Raw genomic sequence first — 22823 nt, 5'->3', positions numbered from 1 at the left:
TTGTCACAATATATCTGGCATTGGTTCAACATAATACACATCTGATGGTCTAAACTCGCTTTAATGTTCAAACTGGCAGGGCTTAAAACACATACAAATGACAAAGCTTTGTGAGGAAGCAGTTGAGGACGCGCGCGCGTCTCTGTCACAGAAAGAAGCTGAGCACTGAACGGATTCGTATTGTTATTTTTGAATAGTGCACAATCGCTTTAAATGTTGAAACTGGCAGGCCTTTAAACGCATTTACTTGACAAACTTTATGAGCACGAAAGTGAAAGCGATCTGGCTTCGGGGCTTGCGCGCGCTGCCTGTGTGTGTGTCGGCGGCAGCGCATATAGGCTATAAGAACGGCGATTAACTGACCTGTATATAAACTGTGTAAAACATGCAGTTACTATAGTGATTGTGGGCATCTATAAACACAGATAACTGCTCTTGCATCTCTGTGTGCCTGCAAACTGCACTTGATGTGACTGACGGGGCGGAGTCACGTGAAAACCGAAATAACCGACATGGGAAAAATATGTCGGTTAGAGGTTCTGAATGTCGGTTTCGGTTATTTTCCGATTAATCATACAGCCCTACTCATACCTAACGCTTTTTTCTCGAGAAGGAAAAAACCTAGTAATCTCTTGTTTCTCTCCTCTGGAGGTTCAAAAGAGATCTCAACAATTTCTCATGTGAAATGTCATTTCAATGTGAATTCATTTTTCATCAAATTGTTGAAGACATTTCTCCTCAGGTACCAGGACAAAAATGATCCGGACTGTGTTACATTCAATTTATAGCTGTACCTTTTACTTTATGTCAACAATTGTTGTATGTTATTTCCAAGAAATGGTAAAGATTTATAAAGAGCAAATATCTCTAATACACCATTGAGACACTATTAGAGTAAGAACGCTACGAAATTGTTACATTTCATTACCCAGAAATGGAAATTCTGTCACAATTTACTCTTTCTCCAAACCAATAAGGCTTTTGTTCATGTTCGAAACACAGCTGAGTGTATTGATGATGAAACCTGAGGGATTTCTGTCCCTCTTTTGAAAGTGCATTACACCAAAACTTGCTTGCGTGATAGTTCCATATGCGTTTTCATTTTCCATGTTTGGTAAGCTCTATGTGCGTTGATCAAAGTTTATATGTTAATGAAAGCCGAAATTAAGGGTATGTTTACCCGACACTGTTTTTAACTGAACACTTTAAATGCGCTTTGGCTATTAGTTTACATGACAACAGCGTTTTGGGGGCCTGAAAACACAAGCTTTTGAAAACGGGTTTTAATGTCCCCATGTAAACAATAAAACATGAATTTGTGAAAACTTCATGTGCATGCATATTACATGTTCACGTATGCGAATTGCGCGTTCGCCGGTTGTTTCTTCACCAAGTTACATCTCCAACTACTGGCCTGGCATGCATAATACAGCCTTTTTGGTAATTTTTACAGATCCATGTGAACGGGGATCGTTTTGACAGCACTGTCGTCTGCTTTTAGTACATCGTTGTCTTGTAAACATACTCTAAATCTGTTCATCATATAAAGCAATTGTGTCTTTTGAGAAGACTTGGGTTAAACCATTCCATTCAAATCACTTTATGAACTTTTTGAATGGGTGGAATGGACTTTCAGTGGCGGGACAGAAATTGCTCAAGTTTATTTAAAAGTATCTTCATCTGTGTTTCAAAGATAAACAAAAGTCTTGGGTTTGGAATGACATGAGGTTGAGAAAATTGACCATTTTTATTTTTGGGAACTATCTCTTTATGGCAGGTACAAACAAACGATAATTTAGCAGTTACAGTTTGCATTTTACTAGTTGAGGAGCTGTATTTCATCTCTCATGTTTTCTAGAGTTTATCTGATCAAGCTCACAGTCAGAGAGGTTGAACTTGGTTCCTTTCATGAAAAAAGATGCTTCACGTCACAGAGTGAGTATTGAGGGTGAATCTCAGTGTCTCTCTCTGTTCATCTGTGGTTGACTCTGAGTGGAAATCTCCACAGTAATGTGTAGACAGGGTTGATTGCTCCCTGTCTGGCTTGTCAGACAATGTCAGGCAGAAGAATGATCCTCCTGTGTCATCCGGCCAGGGAAAGACATTAACTTTCACTCTACATGCAGAAGGAAGCTTACCACACTGATTTTTAGATTTAAAGTTTCTACCTTTGAAGATAAGGCTATAATTGGTATTCTTGAAGAGAATCAGCCTTTCGTTTATCGCTTCAGGAGCAATTATTGTTAATTTAACAGCGATCTAACATTAAGATGGAACTGAACTGCACAGATACTGTAGCACAACCGTTATTCCATTAGACATCGTTAAAAACTAGATCTGTTTTTGAAGAAACTCTCTCCATTTTTTTTTAAATTTGGACTGCAGTACCCATTTTAACTGCTAGCTGTCAATATCACATACTACACCTTTAAACATGCTATTGTATAGTCGCTATGGTATTCAACTTGGGTGTTCTTGGTGGTTAATAAGCTGCTTCTTGATTCGAGTCATTTTTAGCACATTGCTGTATAGTTGCTACCAAGTGTTGTTTTCAAGTTTGAGCAATAGTAATAGTGACACTTCCCTTCGCAAACAACACTTATTAAAATCATCATTTAACCCTGTTTTTGAGTTGATGTCTTATATTCCCTGTCATTATCAACGTAATTCGCAAAGTTTTCTGCTGTGTGCAGTTGAATGTTAACTAACTTCACATGCATGTTTCTTCATGTGTTGATGTATCATATCTTGTCAAATGCTGTGCTCTCGGGTTCAAAGCCCTGGCTAGCGCTTTGATTCACAGTCAGCTCATCAAATGAATGGTAATGAGCTAGTTTTGCCCACTCTGATTGTCAGTGTGTGGGCTTTACTCCCCCAGACAGACTGACAGATAAAAAGCAGGCTAGTGCTCCCAGGAGCCCTTTTAAAGGTAATTGAGTTAAGAGTCAGAAGGCAGGCCCGTATTTCCCATGGAGTGCAGAAGTAACCAGCATCAGGAGGCTGTTATCTGCTTATCTGACGTTACAAATGATTGCAGAGGGTCCTTGATTTGACAAGGAATGTAAAGTGATCGTGGCTGGTGGGATATTTGAGGTAGTTGTAGTGTTTTCACAATATTGAAATTTCAGTGGCCAATGCCATTACCAGTTAAATTTCATATTTTATATTTATTGGATGCTTTTTTTTTGTGCCTATTTTTACATTTGAAATAGCTTGTTTGTCATCTAGTACTATCTGGGCTACCGATAGATTACAATAAAAGGATATACTTTTTGTAACATTGTATGTTTAAGTGAATTTTGGTATAAAAAAATGAAAAATTAATAACTTTTGATTTATTGTTATTCTTTTTTTGAATGATTAAATTATCACGATTATTGGCCATAACATGAAAATAACTATTGGTTACAATTTTAGCCCTAGTAATTATAATAAAACTGATAATTGAAAACTGAAAACTGAAAACCTAATCTTGTGTTGGTCCCCCTTTTGCTGCCAAATCAGCCCTGACCCGTCGAGGCATGGACTCCACTAGACCCCTGAAGTTATGCTGTGATATCTGGCACCAAGATGTTAGCAGCAGAACCTTTAAGTCCTGTAAGTTGCGAGGTGGGGCCTCCAAAGATCGGACTTGTTTGTTCAACACATCCCACAGATGCTCGATTGGATTGAGATCTGGGGAATTTGGAGGCCAAGTCAACACCTCAAACTTTTTCTTGTGCTCCTCAAACCATTCCTGAACCCTTTTTGCTTTGTGGCAGGGCTCATTATCCTGCTGAAAGAGGACACAGCCACCAGGGAATATCGTTTCCATGAAAGGGTGTACTGGTCTGCCACAATGCTTAGGTAGGTGGTACGTGTAAAAGTAACATCCACATAGATGGCAGGACCCAAGGTTTCCCAGCAGAACATTTCCCTAAGCATTACACTGCCTCCACCAGCTTGCCTTCTTAGCATAGTGCATCCTGGTGCCATGTGTTCAGACCAGGCCACCTTCTTCCATTGCTCGGTGGTCCAGTTCGGACGCTCACGTGCCCACTGTTGGCGCTTTCGACAGTGGATAGGGGTCAGAATGGGCACCCTGACTGGTCTGCGGCTATGCAGCCCCATACACAGCAAACTGATATGCACTGTGTATTCTGACACCTTTCTATCAGATCCAGCATTAACTTCTTGAGCAATTTGAGCTACAGTAGCTCATCCGTTTGATCGCACCACACGGGCCAGCCTTCGCTCCCCACATGCATCAATGAGCCTTGGCCGCCCATGATCCTGTCATTGGTTCACCACTGTTCCTTCCTTGGACCACTTTTGATAGATACTGACCACTGCAAACTGGGAACACCCCAGAAGAGCTGCAGTTTTGGAGATGCTCTGACCCAGTCGTCTAGCCATCACAATTTGGCCCTTGTTAAACTCACTCATATCCTTATGCTTGCCTATGTTTCCTGCTTCTAACAAATCAACTTTGAGGACAAAATGTTCACTTGCTGCCCACCCTCTAACAGGTGCCGTGATGAAGAGATAATCAGTGTTATTCACTTCAACTCATATGTCCATAGGTCATAATGTTATGCCTGATCGGTGTATATATACTGTATATTAAGAGCAGTTTGTTTTCTTTTCGTCTTGTCAATGTCGTTGTCTGGAAATCTGGATATTAACAACATAATGGACAGCAGCAGCTCTATTAGGCTGTATTCAAAGTGATATTTAACAAATATACTGTATGTTAGGATCGACTTATATACTTGTTAGAAAGTTCAGCACATATATCATTTTTGTAGGACAATTTTTGAAGCCTATAAAAGCTGAAATTGCGCAAAGATCTGAAGAAATAAAAGTTGCTGCATAGTTTTACTCCGCTTTCTTCAATGTTTGCGACATCCCTCCATCAGGTTTGCATTCCTGTTAGGAAAAGTTAGGAAAGCAGATGCAGCTAATGAAAAAGCAGGGGCGATTTCATCAACCTAGCCCATCAGCCCTGGAGCAGACCTGTTACATGCACTTTTAGCCAAGCTGTCTGCTGTCGGAACTTTTCATCTTTGATAATAATCCCAACAAATTGAATTTCTTTCTTGGTCTCTGCTTATGCATTCCTGAAGTCGTCTTGCAGTGGTACGGTCCACTAGAGAGGCAGAATGCTGATGAGCCCCACACTGCCACTCCGGCTTCATGCACAGACAAATGGAAAGTGAAGGCTCCATTGAGCACACCTGGCAAAATGGGGAAGGTGGAGTAGACGGGAAAAGACGCCTGCACACTACCTGTCTAACAGGCATCTGCTTGAGCCGCCCAGGGACCCACAGCAGATGGGAAGGGTCTTTCTCGAGACGTAGCATGCTTAAAAAGGTTTCAACTGCCTAAAACTACATCAAAACCTGCAAGAGATTTCCTGCCTTTAACAGAATTACCATTATTATGCTCATTAATAACGTTCATTCAGAATTTGATAGAGGCATGTTTGCATATTGTGTATCGTTATGACATTGATAAGCAGAAGAGGATGTTTTCATTTCCTTATTGGGAGGTGAAGAGCTGATTTGGTGCAGTTGTACTTGTTTCTTTTCCTCTCCTTCATATTTTTTGTCTGCTTGATTTGATCCTATCTGAATGAGAATTTGTAGAGGACTCGTTGGTATTCACAAGGACAGATGTTCTCACAGCATATCAAACAGAGCACGTCTCAAGAGCGACGTACAGTCATTGTGAATTCTTCTCCGGGTGTTTCGCTGGGAATACCTATGGCACTTATGCTTACACAATCAAGGCTTTCTTTGGCCTTTTTCATCAAGATGGACAATGTTAGTTGCAAACATAAGATACCCCATCACGATGAGTGTGTACTTTTGTTGGTGACAGATTTTCCTTGTGTACACTACTGATATTTCCTTTATTTGCTCTCTGAAGAAAAGTGAACATTTTATGTTTAGACCATACATTTTTTGATCCTGAGGCGGGGTCGCGTCCTACAAGTGTGGAGCTTTTTATTTGTTTTCTGAAGTCCACTTATGTTAGTGGAGGATTCATAGGTCTCATGCCCATTCAGAAGTAAACGGGCTGTTTTCGCTACCATACCTTTAATAGCCGCGCACTTCATGGTTTTCATTAAATACCAGGGTTTTGAGTTCAATGACATAATTTACTTGTCTAAATAATTATGTTGTTTGTATATTTTCATATATTTGAATGTAAATTAGTACTCACAAACCAAGTCTTTTAGATAGAGAGAGAGAGAGAGAGAGAGAGAGAGAGAGAGATGCACATGTATTGTCATTATAGTCCAAGCTGCAGAATACTGAATATATTTTGATATGCAAATGTGGGTAATTAAATTTGGATTGAATAGCATGCAGAAAATGTCCGAACTGCTTCAGAGAAATGACTGAAATAAGTGTCCTGAGAAATCACATGACATTACAGATTGACCTCTTTCCTCAGTCCTATTAGTGTTTTCTTTGCTATCGGAATTGCAATTGAATGTCATGAAAATCTACTCATATTCGTATCAAATTGTGAAATTTTGGTATTATCATAATAATAGTCAGAATTGTGATGATATTTAAACCATATTTGCTGTGTAGAAAGCTTTGAATTGTGAATATTAGAGTATGTCTGCATAATACTTGAGCTCTTCTCTTTCAAAAGAGCAGGGAAAATCCTGTTTTTTGTGATATGTCACTCTCAGTGTCTGAAATTAAATTAAAAATGCATTTTCAGGGCATCAAATAAGAATAAGAAGCGCAATGAGTGAGAGCCGGATCAAGCTGTCAGAGGAGAGCTGCTAGCTAAAGAGGTGAAACAAGTCCGATGAAAAATGGATTGATACTGATGGCTGGAAACTTTCTAACAAGGTGCTCCTCACCCCTCTGAGGGCGATTAAACTTGGGTGTGCGGTTCCTTCGCCACTGTTATTGCTTTTTTATATTTACAGCCAACCATAAGGCTACTAACATTTTGCAGATTTTATGTTGGTGCTGAAGACATTAAATAAGAGGCGTGTCAAGCCTGGCACATCCTTGGATATTTTACAGCGAATAAAAGAAAAGAACTGAAGGGTTCTGTTTTTGAACTCTTGTAAGGAGTGAGTCTTATAGGGAATCAGAGCTCTTCATGTCTTCATGGCAAATACTGAGGCATTTCCTTCAGCGTTACCTAACCCTTGGTTAAATGTCATATGGGAATACTTGGCCCCCAGTGCACTATTTAGATTTAGGATTGAAATGCCTTAGAGGTGAGCAGGTGTCAGCTTGCAGGCATTACTTCCCTCTGAGGTGTATAACTGAGGCAGAAAGGAACTATGCCGGAACATTTCAGTTGTAGCACAGACTGAGATTAATTTTAGAATGATTATCCGTGATTAACATTGAGCGTTTGCTTTAATTACTACAGTTCTTGATTGCTGCAAACCCTCAAGCTCAAGAAAACATTTTTGTGATGTATTATTGAACTGAATTTTAATGTTTTGCAAGGAATGTAGGCCAGTTATGATCTGGCTGCTTTTTTTTTTTAGACTTTCAGTAATGTTGAGCAAATACAATGCACATAAAGTAAGTTGAAATCATAAATCACTACTGCATCCCATGTTGGAGGATTTAGGTTTTAAAAACAACCCTGCAAATGAATATTCCCTAACAATGAAAATCCTATAACTGGTTCTATGATGTATATTCATGAAATACTTATTGCTTAAAGGGGCCCTATTATGCCCCTTTTTACCTGAATAAGTCTCTGTGGTCTCCAGAGTGTGTATGTGAAGTTTTAGCTCAATATACCTCACAGATCATCTTTAATACCATGTTAAAATTGTCACTTTTTGAGGGTGAGCAAATACGCACCGTTTGTGTGTGTATCCCTTTAAATGCAAATGAGCTGCAGGAAGGGGGCGGAGCTTCAAATGCTGGTGTTAGCTAGCCTAGAAATCTAGACGCACCCTAGCAGCAGCAAATCTAATTTGCAGCCAGGGTAGTCTAGCAACTCTCCGTTGGCATGCGAGCTGGAAAAACCAAACTCTGGTCAGGCCAATCACATCCTGTATAGAGTCCGTGGGCGGGCTTAACATAATGCTGCAGAGTTGCGGTCCTTCCGCGTGCTACTCGTAAACAAAGAAGCTGGTCTTTCGAATCGGCTTTGGCCGCGACTCTGGAAGACTTGGAGTTAAGCTTTTCTTTGAGGAAAGAACAAAGAACGGCACTGAAGTCATTCTTAAGAAAGGAAGATGTGTTCGGAGTTTTGCTGACCGGATACGGCGAAAGTTTAATCTATCAACTAGCTCCGCTTCACCTTCTTCGTTGCTCTGGTTGGTTGTAGCGCTATCCTATTGCGTGCAGAGGGACTTTGAAAGACAACCGTTTATCCCGCCCCTCGGATTGAGCTCTGCCAATGGTGAGTTCCCAGACCTTAACATCTTGATGTGGTTCTGGCTTGTCAGGCTAGGTGTTAGCAGCTCCGATTACCTCACGCAGACACACACTGAAAAGGTCAGAAACTGTTTAGCCTTTTATGTTCAAACCGGAGTCGGACAATGATGAAGTGACTCAAGAAGAAGTGACAACATGTAGAACGCAAAAGGGCATTTCTGAATGCTTAGTTGATGAATTTATGTAGCTGATGTTGGAGTTAACTATATTTAAGTCATTGATTAGCATATTCAGTCATGATAATCTATACATTTCTTGTATGGGAACTGTTGTAATATGCCTTCAGAGCCAGAGAATAAATCCCGCATGAAGATAGAACACATATAGTTTTGTTTAATTATGGTTATAACTTATGTTTTCATCTTGCTTTTATGAAATGCTATTGCATTTGTGTTAGGTACTGCATTGCAATAAATGTGAAAAGACGGATAAAACAGATTGAGCAGACTTCCAAATGAGCTCTACTACAACAACTCTTCTTCTTCTCGACATCGCCTCACCCCCTTTGTTGCGTCTTCCCGGGGGTCGGGTTTATGTAAATTTTAGGATTCGTGATGTCACTAACCCGTGAATAAGTTTGTTGTAGTCCCTACGAGCTGTTTGCTGTAGTCCTTAAAAAGCGATTTCCTTTGCATTGAACTTCGAGCGTTGTAAATTTGCAGATGTTGTTTAGCCTCAAACAGCAACATTACACACAAACTAAAGTTAAAAAAGGGAAATCATAATCAAGGACCTCTTTAATTAATTTCATAGCTGTGCAACATATGGGCTGTGTCCGAAATCGAATGCCTACTATATAGTATGCGAAAAACAGTACTCCAAAAGAGTGTATGTCTGAACAAATAGTATTCGAAAAACAGTAGACGAAAAGTCCCCGGATGACCTACTACTTCTGGTGAGATTCTGAAGTGGGCATTCGATGGACACTTTACAATCCCATGAGGCCACGGGAGAGGATTTATGAATGGACGTGAAGTGACGCACCTGACGCTGGTGGGTCCCATGAAAATAACATGGTGGATGTAGTACGTCCAGATTTCATTAATACTACCCATATTCATACTATATAGAATGTACTTTTTTATGGGTTGCAAAGTAAATTCACATTCAAAGGTAGTACCTACTCAGACCTTATGCGATTTTGGATGCAGGAATGGGCTCCTTAAACAGTCTCAGATTGTTCTTACCTTTGCTAGTAGTGAAATATAGAGTCTGGATCTTGTGAAAGTTGAATTGAATACCCATGAGCTAGTGGATCTCTTGATTGGACTTGATTGGCGAGATGTCCGGCCATACATTTTCATTGTTGCTCCCAAAAAACTAGGAAATATACTTCCACATGTGGTCCTTGCATTTTGTGTCCTCCATTCTGGTGAGACGACTACGGTAAACCCATAAAAAGCCCATAAAGCAATGTCCATCTTACCTCACCCACACCGGTCACTCTCAGATATTTCTCAATTGCCCTGACCTCAAGGACACTATGTCTTTCTCACCTGGAGTCTTGCTAGCCCTTGGACTCCAACTCCTTCTTTCACTCCTTTCACTCCATTTTTAAAGCCCTCATTGATATTCTCCACAGCAGCTCGCCTGCATCTGTCTACATTCTCCACTATTGGCTCTACAGCAGGTTTGTGACCCCTTGACATTTCGCCCGTTTGACTGAAACACAGAAATTCAGGAACCTGTACATGAGCTAAATGTTCATGGATGTACATAAATAAATGCAAAAGAATCAATTTAAAGAACTTGCAAATATAATGGTTTTTCATTAACAAATACATTTGCTGCATCCAATACAGGAATCCGTAGGGGCCAAGGTTAAAAAAAGAAACCCTCATTATATCTCTCAGCGCTGCAAAACATTGCTTTATTCTTGATCAGTATTTGTCTTATTTACCAGTAAAAATATCTAAACATCCCTGACTCTGTATTAATTTATTTAATAACACTTGTTTTCAGAAAATTTCTCTTATGTTAAGTTTGTATGTTTACATATTTTGTGCATAAATCTAGCTACTGTATATAAAGTGAGGTTTTGCTTAAAATTAGAAAGCATTTTGCCACTTGTGTAAGAGAAATACACTTAATTCAAAATGTGTTTTCTTAAACAAGCATCAAATTACACCACTTTGCTTCTCAAGTAAATCTTTTTGATGTTTTGATAATAGTTTTTTCTTGTTTTCCAGTAAAAAATTATACAGAAAATGATTTTTTGCAGCGAGTGCGTATCGGCTGAGCTGTAGTCCTCTCGCTTACATATTTCAGATGGTTTATACGCTGTATAAAAGAGCCATTGCACGGCACAATTGATTTGTCTGAGCTTTAGGGGAAACACGGCAACGCCGCTGACAGAAGTCATATTCAGTGCACCCAGGTGTCCTGCCTTTTTTTCATTTTTTATTTCAAATCAAAGCTCGGAGCCTTGCTCTTGTGAAGTGTGGCGAAATCAGCAGATGGAGGATTTAAAAGGTTTGGTGCTGGCTGTCTTTGGTTCTCCGGCGCTGTCATGAAAGATTTCTCCGCCTTTGTAGGAACATGTTGCGATAACCTTTGTGTGATTGGCTCTGTTTGTTTGCTCTCACTGAGGAATGGGCATAAATAGGCGTCTCTATCGAACGTGGATTTCCGCAAAGTTGACACACTGGTTGTTGTAAATTGAGGAACCAGAGATGATCCTGCATATTGACTTCATCTTTGATGGTGCCTGCGCCGGGTCAGGGTAGCATTACAGCGAACTGGCACCTTTACTAACTGTGCCTCTTTCATGTCTGCCTTCAGGTGATGTGGCCCCCTACTTCAAAACGGAACCGGGACCTCCAGAGATCCACCTAGAAGGAAACCGTCTGGTCATGACCTGCCTTGCGGAGGGCAGCTGGCCTCTGGAGTTCAAATGGATACTCAACAACACAGATATCACAGCCTTTTCCCCTGAGTACAAGTGAGTGCCAGCTTTCATCTTAAGGCTTTTTGGAGAAGTCCTGCTCAGAACTGTCTCAAGGTTACAAGGAGAGAGAACAGCAGAGGCTCATGGTTAATATAAGAGACAAAAAGTCTAATATTAATCTCCCCTGCAGCTTTACTTCTGTACAAGCAGCAAATTTATTCACTGTCAGGTATATTAAAGTTGTTCAAAACATGACCATTAGCCTTTTAGAACAATATTCTTATTCTGCTGTTGCTTTTATGGATCAGTTTCAGGAATCTTTATCATTATTTAAATAATGTGTAGTTTTTTTTTTTTAAAGCAACTTGGAATTTTAAGAATACACTCACATTTAGAAAGATTTAGTGTTTTTTTTTTAAATATGATTTCTTTTTAAATAAGTGCTAAATGGTTCAGATGTTTCCAACAGGTAATTAGCATACTTGAAAATAATTTAAGCTTTCCACTGAAAATCATTTCCTAAATTTCTTAGAAACTAATTATCAAAAACGTGCTTATAGTCTATGGGGCAAGGCATTTACAAGAATATAACCTCTCGAAATATGAAGCTTGTGTTTTTGTCGAAGCACTTACTTTCATTGTTCTATAGAAAACTTAATTTTTTAAAATTAAAACTAACTGATTTTATGTCTTCTTTTTCATTATTTTTTTAAGTTGCCAGCCACCGCCAGCATTTTTGATAATTTTCACAACAATCCCCCTGAATATTTTGTTGTATGAATTTCTGAACATGCAATATATCAAAAGAAAGAACAGACCCTCTGCTTTTAAACAAAAAAAAAACCCTGTTTTGTTCTAGCTTAAGGCATTTTTTTATCAACACTTGAATGTGGTTAAGTTTAATTAAAAAGAGCAACATTTTGAGCAAAAAGATGAGAAAATCACGTTTTTGTCAAAGACTATGTCCAGATCGGATTCAGAATGATGATCAAATCATAAATTGATTAGATCAAGCTTTACATTCCTATAGCTCGTCCTGGGTCGATATTTCATTCAGCAACATTAGGGAGTTTTGATTTATATGCTGTTTAATGTTGGTGATTGCGTTATTTTATATATGCATATGATTACATATGATATCGCTTGTTTCTGCATCTTCTTCCCCTGTGTTTTGAACTGGAGATTAGGTAATCTTTCATAAGTTGTGTAATAGTGCCGCCTACCGTATAAAACATGGAAAGCCGGAAAATTCCGTTAAAGGTGGAGGTCTTTATACACCACTGAAAACATAGTTATTTGGGGTGGGTTCGGTTCGCTTGTCTCGCAATGTATCCTCGTGCCCGTATGTTACCTCAGACAGTGGGTGTCCTTTTCGCGCGAAATAAGAGGTGTGTGGTTGTGTGTGTGTGTGTGTGGACATACAGTAAAGTAAAAGTGGAGTGCTGCAGGTCACGTCACGTGAAGAAATGCAAGTGGGAGAGATAAGGAAGGCTGCCCGGAGTTGTTGGATGCGCCAGCGTCGTATAGCGGGCAGGGCAGATGCAGTGCGGAGAGCGGTAGCCACGCGCGCCCGTTGCGCATACACACACTGGCAGTACATATACACTCTGTTCTCCTCCGACCCCTGTCTGTCTCATGCTTTGATTTATGATGGGCAGAATATATCTGCTGCAAATGCGACCGTGTTCGCCTCTGTCTCATACACACATGCATACATAACATGTTGTATATAAGTAGTTCACATGATAAATGTAACATTTAAAAGTTAAGATATGCTTCTAGTTTTAATAATTTAAACATGCCTTTGAAGTTTGGGCAAAAACGTCTGGCAGTGTTGTGTTTTCGTGTATTTTATTTTATTTTTTCACAGCGCTGGATGTCATATGGTGATTGTAAAACACACGGAACACTTCATGGTGAAATTTGTTAATCAGGTCAGCTGAATTAAAGCCACAGTGCATTGTTCTGATCAAAATTGATTCGATTAACATGAAAAATGTTACGCCAATGTGTCGGACTCGGTAGACAGCCAGTTAGGAAACAACTTGATATAACAATTTTTAATACTGTATGCTAAATTGTGGATGATTAAGCTATATATATCATATGCTGAAGTAAATTTCTGGAGTGTTAACGATTAAAAAAAACAACAACAACAACCGTACAGAACCGAAAACCGTGACCCTAAAACCGTGATACGAACCGAACCGTGGGTTTTGTGAACCGTGCCACCCCTAATAGTTATGTATATTATATTGCATTTCTTTCAATAGATCCTCCTGATTATTACACAGTGCACCTTTAAAGGTTGCCTGTTACAGATTGTATTGTTTTACCTTTGTCCCAGACTTTCAGTATTTAAATAAGTAAATGGCAACAACAAAAAAAAGTGATGATCTAAACAAAAGAGTGAAATCATGTGCCATCTGAAATGAAAATGTTGTGAAAAGTTTGTTTTTTGTTTTTTGTGTCTTCTTCATCTGTGTTTTGATCAGGAGATTCTGTACTCATTCAGAAGATGCATAATAGCGCCCCCTAGCGTATAACAGTGAAAACCCGGAAACCCGGAGCATTCTGTGTTTTTGGCGGGGAAGCGTTTTTCTCACAAATAACAAATAAATCCCACAAATAACGAATAAATATTTTTTGATCCTGTTTACAGAACATGTTTGTGTGAATCTATGTAGACTCGGCTGCTTTGCAAATGAGGGTCAGTAAAATGCAGGATTTGCACAAAAGTTGCTTCTCAAAGATGGATCAATGCCAACCCTTCATGATCCATAATGTGTGTGTTTGCAAATCGCCTATCTAAATGTGCTAATGTGGCTAAAGTTTTCATTGTCTCTTACTGTGTTTACAGAGACCAGAGCTTGTTATTTTTAGCACAAAATATGCTCACCGCCTGTACAATTCAGAAGTGCACTTTTATTGCTACTTAAAAATAAAACTAATGACATAGCTCTGATCTCTGTGAATACAGTCAGAGGCAATGGTAACTTTAGCGACATTAGCCATCAGTGTGCATCAAGCACATTCACAAAGGCGATTTGCATACATTCACAAAATATAACTTGCGGTACTTGCATGTTCTGAATATGAAGTTGGACAAACAGTTGGTATTTATCAATCTTTGAGAAGCAACTTTTGTGCAAATCCTGTGTTTTACTGACCCTCATTTGCAAAGCAGCCCAGTGTACATTGATTCACACCAACATGTTCTGAGAACATTCGGTAAATTTGATGGAAGGACCTAAGGACCAAAAAATAACATTCTAAGTTGGTCCCCTAAAGGTCCTGCTAACGTTATGGGAATGTAGTGTAGAGACCACTGCACTGAACAAGATATGTTGCAGCGCAGTCCCAGATTAAACATCCCCATCTGACTAACAGGGAACTGTATGAGAACGTTCTGTTAACGTCCCAAATATCCTCTTTGTAATGCGGCTATGTGACCATAGAATAACCAAAATGGAATGTCCCCCTAAAGTCATGTAAGGAATGTTATTATATGACCAACAGAGGACCATGTGGGAATATTCTGTTAACATCTCAAAAGTCCTCTTTGTAATGTTGCTCTGTGACCATAGTATAACCTAAATGGAACATCCCCCTAAAGTCATATCAGGAACATTAATATATGACCAACAGAGGTCCATGTGGGAACGTTCTGTTAACATCCCAAATGTCCTTTTTGCTACATTGCTGTGTGACCATAGAATAACCAAAATGGAACATCCCCCTAAAGTCATATCAGAAACATTATAATATGACCAACAGAGGACTATGTGGGAACATTCTGGTAACATCCCGAATGTCCTCTTTGTAACGTTGCTATGTGACCATAGAAAAACCAAAATGGAACGTCCCCCTAAAGTCATATCAGGAACATTAATATAGGACCAACAGAGGACCATGTGGGAACGTTCTGTTAACGTCCCAAATGTCCTTTTTGTAATGTTGCTCTGTGACCATAGAATAGCCAAAATGGAACGTCCCCCTAAAGTCATATCAGGAACATTAATATATGACCAACAGAGGACCATGGGGGAACGTTCTGTTAACGTCCCAAATGTCCTTTTTGTAACATTGCTGTGTGAACATAGAATAACCAAAATGGAACATCCCGCTAAAGTCAAATCAGAAACGTTATAATATGACCAACAGAGGACCATGTGGGAACGTTCTGTTAACATCTCAAAAGTCCTTTTTGTAATGTTACTCTGTGACCATAGAATAACCTAAATGGAACGTCCCCCTAAAGACATATCAGGAACATTAATATATGACCAACAGAGGGCCATGTGGGAACGTTCTGTTAACGTCCCAAATGTCCTTTTTGTAATGTTGCTCTGTGACCATAGAATAACCAAAATGGAACATCCCGCTAAAGTCATATCAGAAACGTTATAATATGACCAACAGAGGACCATGTGGGAACATTCTGGTAACATCCCGAATGTCCTCTTTGTAACGTTGCTATGTGATCATAGAAAAAACAAAATGGAACATCCCCCTAAAGTCATATCAGGAACATTAATATATGACCAACAGAGGACCATGTGGGAACATTCTGTTAACCTCCCAAATGTCCTTTTTGTAACATTGCTGTGTGAACATAGAATAACCAAAATGGAACATTCCCCTAAAGTCTTATAAGGAATGTTATTATATGACCAACAGAGGACCATGCGGGAACGTTGTGTTAACGTCCCAAATGTCCTTTTTGTGATGTTGCTCTTTGACCATACAAAAACCAAAATGGAACGTCCCCCTAAAGTCATATCAGGAACATTAATATATGACCAACAGAGGACCATGTGGGAACGTTCTGTTAACGTCCCAAATGTCCTTTTTGTAATGTTGCTCTGTGAACATAGAATAACCAAAATGGAACATCCCGCTAAAGTCATATCATAAAACATTATAATATGACCAACAGAGGACCATGTGGGAACATTCTGGTAACATCCCGAATGTCCTCTTTGTAACGTTGCTATGTGACCATCGAAAAAACAAAATGGAACGTCCCCCTAAAGTCATATCAGGAACGTTATTATATGACCAACAGAGGACCATGTTTACGTCCCAAATGTCCTTTTTGTAACATTGCTGTGTGACCATAGAATAACCAAAATGGAACATCCCCCTGAAGTCATATAAGGAATGTTATTATATGACTAACAGGGAACCGTATGAGAACGTTCTGTTAACGTCCAAAATGTCATTTTTGTAATGTTGCTGTGTGACCATAGAATAACCAAAATGGAACATCCCGCTAAAGTCATATCAGAAACGTTATACTATGACCAATAGAGGACCATGTTAACGTCCCAAATGTCCTTTTTGTAACATTGCTGTGTGACCATAGAATAACCAAAATGGAACATCCCGCTAAAGTCATACAAGGAATGTTATTATATGACTAACAGGGAACCGTATGAGAACGTTCTGTTATGATCATGACAGGAGAACATTTTGATATCATTTTACACAGATGAGATTAGTAAGTGATTGTACACTCTTCGTGTCTTTTGAAGCAGAATTTTAATGTTTATTTTAATGCGATACCTTCCCCCATAGACTTCCATTGTAATCAAATTTACTGCAGATGCACTTTTTGTTTGTTGAAACGAGTCGACATTATTTTCTGCGACAGATGCTGTCAATGGAGCTTAACTCATGTTGAACCTGGAACGTTCAAGAAATGAAATTACTAGAAGTGAAGCACATTCAAATCATTTTTAATTATGTTTTCCCCCCCGTTCTTTCTAGAGAGATTTCTCTAGTTTATGCAGTAGTACATTTAATCAACCATATCATTTCCTAGTTGAGTTCTCTCCATGCCATGTGTTTAATTTCTCAGTAATGATAGCCTCTTAGCCTGACCTTTTTTAATCAGCGTACAGCCTCTGTAGCATTCAACATTTCCTCAGACGTGTGGAGTGTTAAAACTGCTGAAGAATTGGCCTTGCGGGTTCCTTCTGTCTTAATAGAAGAGTCTGCAGCGCTGCCCGGCTCTCTTCAGAGACGAATAATGCTTTCATCCGCTACCTGAAGTGCACTACTAACACCTGATTCATAGTTAATGTCAACTTTTACATTAGATGTTTTGATTTATCCTCCATTTAGGAGTCGTATACATGCTAAAGTAGGTGTTTCACGTCTTTGCACCTCCCCTTGTCAAGTGTTTCCGCATTTTGTCCATCTACAGAGCTGGTTTGCTCTAATTGGTATTGCTTTTCTCATTATCTTTCATCACCTAAACAGCAAGCTCAGAGATGCTGCAGTATTACTATTGAGTTCCTGTGATGGAGGGAAACCATCACTGAGATGTACAAACCCACCAGGTGGCATTTTCAGAGACGTAAACAGATTCGGCTAAGTAGGTAGTGAGCAACAGTGCATTAGTCATATATTCAGCGTATTCGGAAATGCCAAACGATTTTAATGCCAAAGCATTCACCACCTCTGCTTTTAGTCAAAGTGGCCTTTTGGCTAAAACCTGATATTTGTCATCATAGCTGGGCATGGAGAGGAGTTCCATGTGCCCTGTTCACGCTAATGTGCGAGCTGGCAGAAAAAAAGCATAGTAGTGACTGCAAGGGTAAACCTTTTAAACCCAACCCCTCTAAATGGGAACACATATGAGTTGAAAATCCTTGAATTTGTTGGCAAATAGCACTGTTGTTTTTCGTGTTGTTGTTTTTTTTCTTCAATTCTGTGATTTGAATTAAAGTTGTTGATATTGTTTGTCTTTATCTTAGGTACACCATCTCCTCTCTCCGGCGCTCCAATATGGGTGTTTACCAGTGTGTGGTGAGAAACAGGATGGGCGCTCTGCTCCAGAGAAGAGCCGAGATACAAGTGGCATGTGAGTTTTCTGGTGTAGATCAGATATATTTACACACACACTCTTGAATATGTGGTTTATGGGGACTCTCCATAGGCGTAATAGTTATTATACTGTACAAACTGTAAATTATATCCCCCTACACTAACACTAACCCTACCCATCACACAAAACTTTTGGCTTCTTTTTTTGGCTTCAAAAAAGCACTGTTAAGTATATTTCTTTTAAGCCATTTGGTTTACAGGGACACAAGAAGTGTCCTCATAAACCATGTTTACATTGTAATACCCATGTCATTATACACATTGTGTCCTCATAAACCACATATACCTGTACAAACTCACACACTCACACACTCTAATGGGTGGGAATGTTTTTTTTATGTTTTTGAAGTCTCTTATGCTCACCAAAGCTGCATTTATTTTATCAAATCTACAGCAAAAAAATAGTTAATAGTTATTAGGAAATATTATTACAACTTAAAATAACTCTTTCTATTTATTTTAAATTGTTATTTATTCCTGTGATGAAAAAGCCGAATTTTCAGCATCATTACTCCAGTGTGACATGATCCTTCATCATTCTAATATGCCGATTTGCTGCTCAAGAAACATTTATTATTATTATCAATGTTAAAACAGATGTGATAAATATTTCACTTACTGCAAATCAAATTATTTTGTAACATTCTAAATGTCTTTACTGTCACTTTTGATCAATTTAATTCATTGCATTGATACAAAAACTATTGAATGGTAGTATATATAGGCATCAAAACAATGCACAGGAACTTCTATCCATACATGCATGCTGTTGCTTTTGCAACCTTTTTGAAGCTTGAAAACACTTCACTTCTGCATGGGGGGAAAACTGTTTCTCTTTCTTGCACTTTGAGTGATACCATTTAAAGGTTCCCAGGTATGCTCTGAATAAAGCAGGATTTACACTGAAAGAGTAAAAGACTGCTGTGTCTAGAAGTCTAAAAGACGACTAGGCGTTAAACCACTACTGTAGCATTTATGCTTTAAAGGTTCACAATGACCCAGACTGACTGTTTCCGATGCTTCTAACATTTTGACTCAGAGAAACATTCAGCCAGGATGGAGTTATCACGGTGATCAAATGAGAAACCATTCTTTAAAGATCATCTTTCCTCATTTTCCCAAATCAAACCAGCAGACAAGATTGCTTGTTATAAAATGAAATATGTCATTTCTGCACCAAAGTCCCTTTAACCCTGATATAGAAAATAACTGTAAAACATTTTTTACCACCTTTTACATTTTGTTGTAGGAGTTATGCTTATGTAGCCCCATAAAAGTAGCCTATATGTACACTAATAATCACACAATATTAATCATTGGACATTTACATTTTATAAATGGAAAAATTATTTATTATAAAAATATGTTCAGATTGTATTAACTAAACTTGATGAACTGAATGAAAACTTTGGCATTTACGTGATTTAGCTCTGTTAGCCATATTCAGTTACTGTATGATAGTCCCACAGGAAATTCTTATCCTCCATGAAGCAGAGGTGGACATTGCACTGTAGCCTTTACCACAGTGTCTGCAGCATCCTCCATTTTGTTCATATCTTCTGACGCAAACTTTCAGAAATATTTCAGTGGTGTATGAAGGGACACGGCATCATTAGTGATATCCTGACCTGAAAAATCAGTGTTGGGACTGATCAAATCCTTTATCAGCCAGCGATACCTGTCATGGGGCTTGGTCTGTGTTCTTGAGTGAATTAATTTTGTTGCCATAATCATCAGATGGGTAGTCATTGGGTTTTCCTTTTCCAGTGAGCATTCCTCTTCACCACAATCCATTAAAAAAAAAATCACTGTTCCCAGTTTGGACGGCATCAATGACACAATACACTTTGTAGATAATACATTTCTTGGCTGGTGGCATTCTAAAATGGGACAAATATAGGAAACATATTCCAATCATACTTACACATTTTAAAGAATTCACACATTCCACAGAATTCACACAATACTGCCTGGCTATCAGTATTGTGCCCTCTATCATGCTAATAGCACTTATACCCCCCACAATCCAAAACATTATCACCTGTCCCTCATGCAGAAAGCAGATATTTTGGCAAACAAGCAAATCCCAGAAAAGAAAACAAGACCAGTTAAATATGTTTTATAAATGATAAGATACAGATAGTTTCAAATATTGCTACACAAATACGAACAAAATAACTAATTCCTTAATTCAACTTGAACTTATTATATAATTTAATAATAATTACATTTTGATTAAAATTCTAAATTGTAACAAAGAATAAATGTAAAACTTGTGAATGATCAAAAACATTATGTTTCTATTAATATTTATTTGGAACAGGTGAGAAGTAAAATTCATCCATGTAATGTGCAAGGTGCACAGGCAAATTTTGCTACCCCTTTCACCCTGTGTTGTAAAATTACAACATTGACATTAGAAGCTCAAAATCTAATATGATTAAAGCATTCAACAGTACCTTAATATTTGCATGATCTAGACATATTAATAATGACATAAAAAAATATTTGGGGCGTTTTACTTACTTGAATGTAGATGTATCCAGTCCAGTAAAACGTGATGATGTGCTTCAAGGCAAGTTCGAAGGTTGTGCGAGTTGATGCCCAGGTGAACAGGCCTATTCACAAAATACTTCATCCAATAGCATTGCAGGTTTATTTTAGAAGAGCTAAAATTGATGTGGCTATCTTGTTTGATCCATTTGTTTACATCACAAAACTATAGCAATGCTACAGTAACTATAACTATAGCTACTGAGAAGTGTGAGGGGATCATTATAAAAATATCATTTTTGACTTGTGATTATTAATTAGGTGATGCCACATTAAAACAATTGTTGCAAATTTTGAGCAAATCGGTTAATGTTAGCCAGTTTAGGAATACTATCTAATGGCTACAGTTGTTTTTTGGCTTTTTCATCCCATAAATGAGAACTTTAAACACTGTGAATCAATCGCTTTAAATCAATGTGAAAACTGCACCGTCTGAATTATTTCTCTAAATTCAAAGCACAATGCGCAAGACGTTCTTTTTTTCTACATTGTGATGCATTCTTGCTTGGATGTACACCATGAATAAATGTTTGAATAAATGTTTCTGATTGAACACCTCTGAAGTTTATACAAAAAGCCTCTGTTGTCCTGAATGTATCATCAGGGTTGATTTGTTTTGTGGGGCAAAAAGGTTATCACATGGTCGTAATTCTTTTTTCTTGCAGATATGGGTGACTTTATCGACAATGACCAAAGAAAGACAGTGACGCAAGGCCGGGCGGCCATCCTCAACTCCCCAGTGGTCAGTTGCTTCCCGCGGCCACAGGTGACATGGTTCAGGGACGGCTACAAAATTATTCCCAGCAGCAGAGTGTAAGTACTTTACTTTAGTAATTGCTTGTCTCATTTTTAAACCTGAATGCCTGTTCATTAGGAGAGTTCTGGGTGACCCAGCACAGGTCTTCATGGCTTGGGGTTCACGTGGCACGTTGTAAGAGATGTAATTATTACCTTCAGTGATCACGCTTAATCCCTCTGGGCATCCATTTACGGCAGCCCACAATGGAACACGTTGGGGAAAACAGAGAGACACTTCAGCCAGTGATGCAAAGGACATGGATTCTGTGCACTGCTTTTTTTGAGTGTGTGCGTGAGTGTTTTTCTCCCACTGCCTTGTCACAGAAGTGCAATTAATGCCTGTTCCTGGCCCTTCTTTAATCTTGCTACGGTAGTTCTTCATTGCCTTTTTCTAATTAGCAGCTCACCCAGACTGAGATCGACGAGGCTGATCTGATTCGCCGTTATCAGTCAAATGTCTTTCATTCCGACGAGACCCAAATAAAAACTCCTCCACTGAGACACATCTAATGGCTCACCTTTCACTCTGTGCATACAGCAGTGGGCCCATTTGAGCATTGCATTGGATTTCGGCAGAAGGTGTAATTGAAAAGTAAACAGGCTAAAGCAGGTAAATTTAGAAATAGACCTGGGATAGTAATGACTTGCATTCGTTCCATTTGGCTTCGGGCTTGGATTGATTTGTTAGAACGACGTTCAGGCAGTTTTATTTTCAATAAAAACTCTCAAAAGTGAGCTGCAGAATTGTGGTTGTGGTTCTGGGATCCCATTTACACCTGGAATTAATATCCGTTACATGTGGACTACCAATCTTCAGGTGTGATCCAAATCACTTGTCAGAAACACATGTGACCAAATTGCATTTGTAATGCTAATCTGTCATGAAGAAAAGTTCAGCCTGCAAAACAATAAACATATACACTACTGTTCAAATTTTTTATTTTTTTTATTTTAAGAAATATAAAGAAAAGTATTTGTATACAGCAAGGACACATTAAATTAATCAAAAGAGACATTAAAGACTTTTATAATATTACAAACAGGGTTTATATACGCTGTAGCGGGTAACTCATATCACTAGCCAATTTGGTGGGTTATGATTCATAAATTATGTTCTCACTTTGCATGGCATTGCTATCAGAGCTCTTCCCCTAAAAGGAGCCTCAAACATTAACAAAACAATGTGCAAAGAGGGTCGCACACTAAGCGAAACGCAGCGCCATGTCTTTAAAATTCAATCACATCGTTTTTTTACGACCGTACACACACCA

The 22823-nt window shown here is 38.7% G+C and overlaps 1 protein-coding gene across 8 annotated transcripts in view; it reads left to right on the top strand.

The window, feature by feature from the left end:
• Positions 1-22823, top strand: part of sdk1a (sidekick cell adhesion molecule 1a) — a 405563-nt gene that overhangs the window by 166003 nt on the left and 216737 nt on the right. For all 8 annotated transcript variants that reach the window (XM_079824232.1, XM_079824230.1, XM_079824228.1 and 5 more), the window contains exons 2-4: positions 11202-11361; positions 18072-18178; positions 21420-21567. In XM_079824232.1, coding sequence (XP_079680358.1) covers positions 11202-11361; positions 18072-18178; positions 21420-21567 — 415 coding nt within the window. The remainder of the gene's footprint in view (positions 1-11201; positions 11362-18071; positions 18179-21419; positions 21568-22823) is intronic.

The sequence above is a fragment of the Gobio gobio genome (genome assembly GCF_949357685.1).
Source record: "Gobio gobio genome assembly, chromosome: 1".
NCBI classification, from domain to species: Eukaryota; Metazoa; Chordata; class Actinopteri; order Cypriniformes; family Gobionidae; genus Gobio; species Gobio gobio.
Note: the sequence above shows the minus strand (reverse complement) of the source record. Positions and strands in the feature narration are given on the sequence as shown.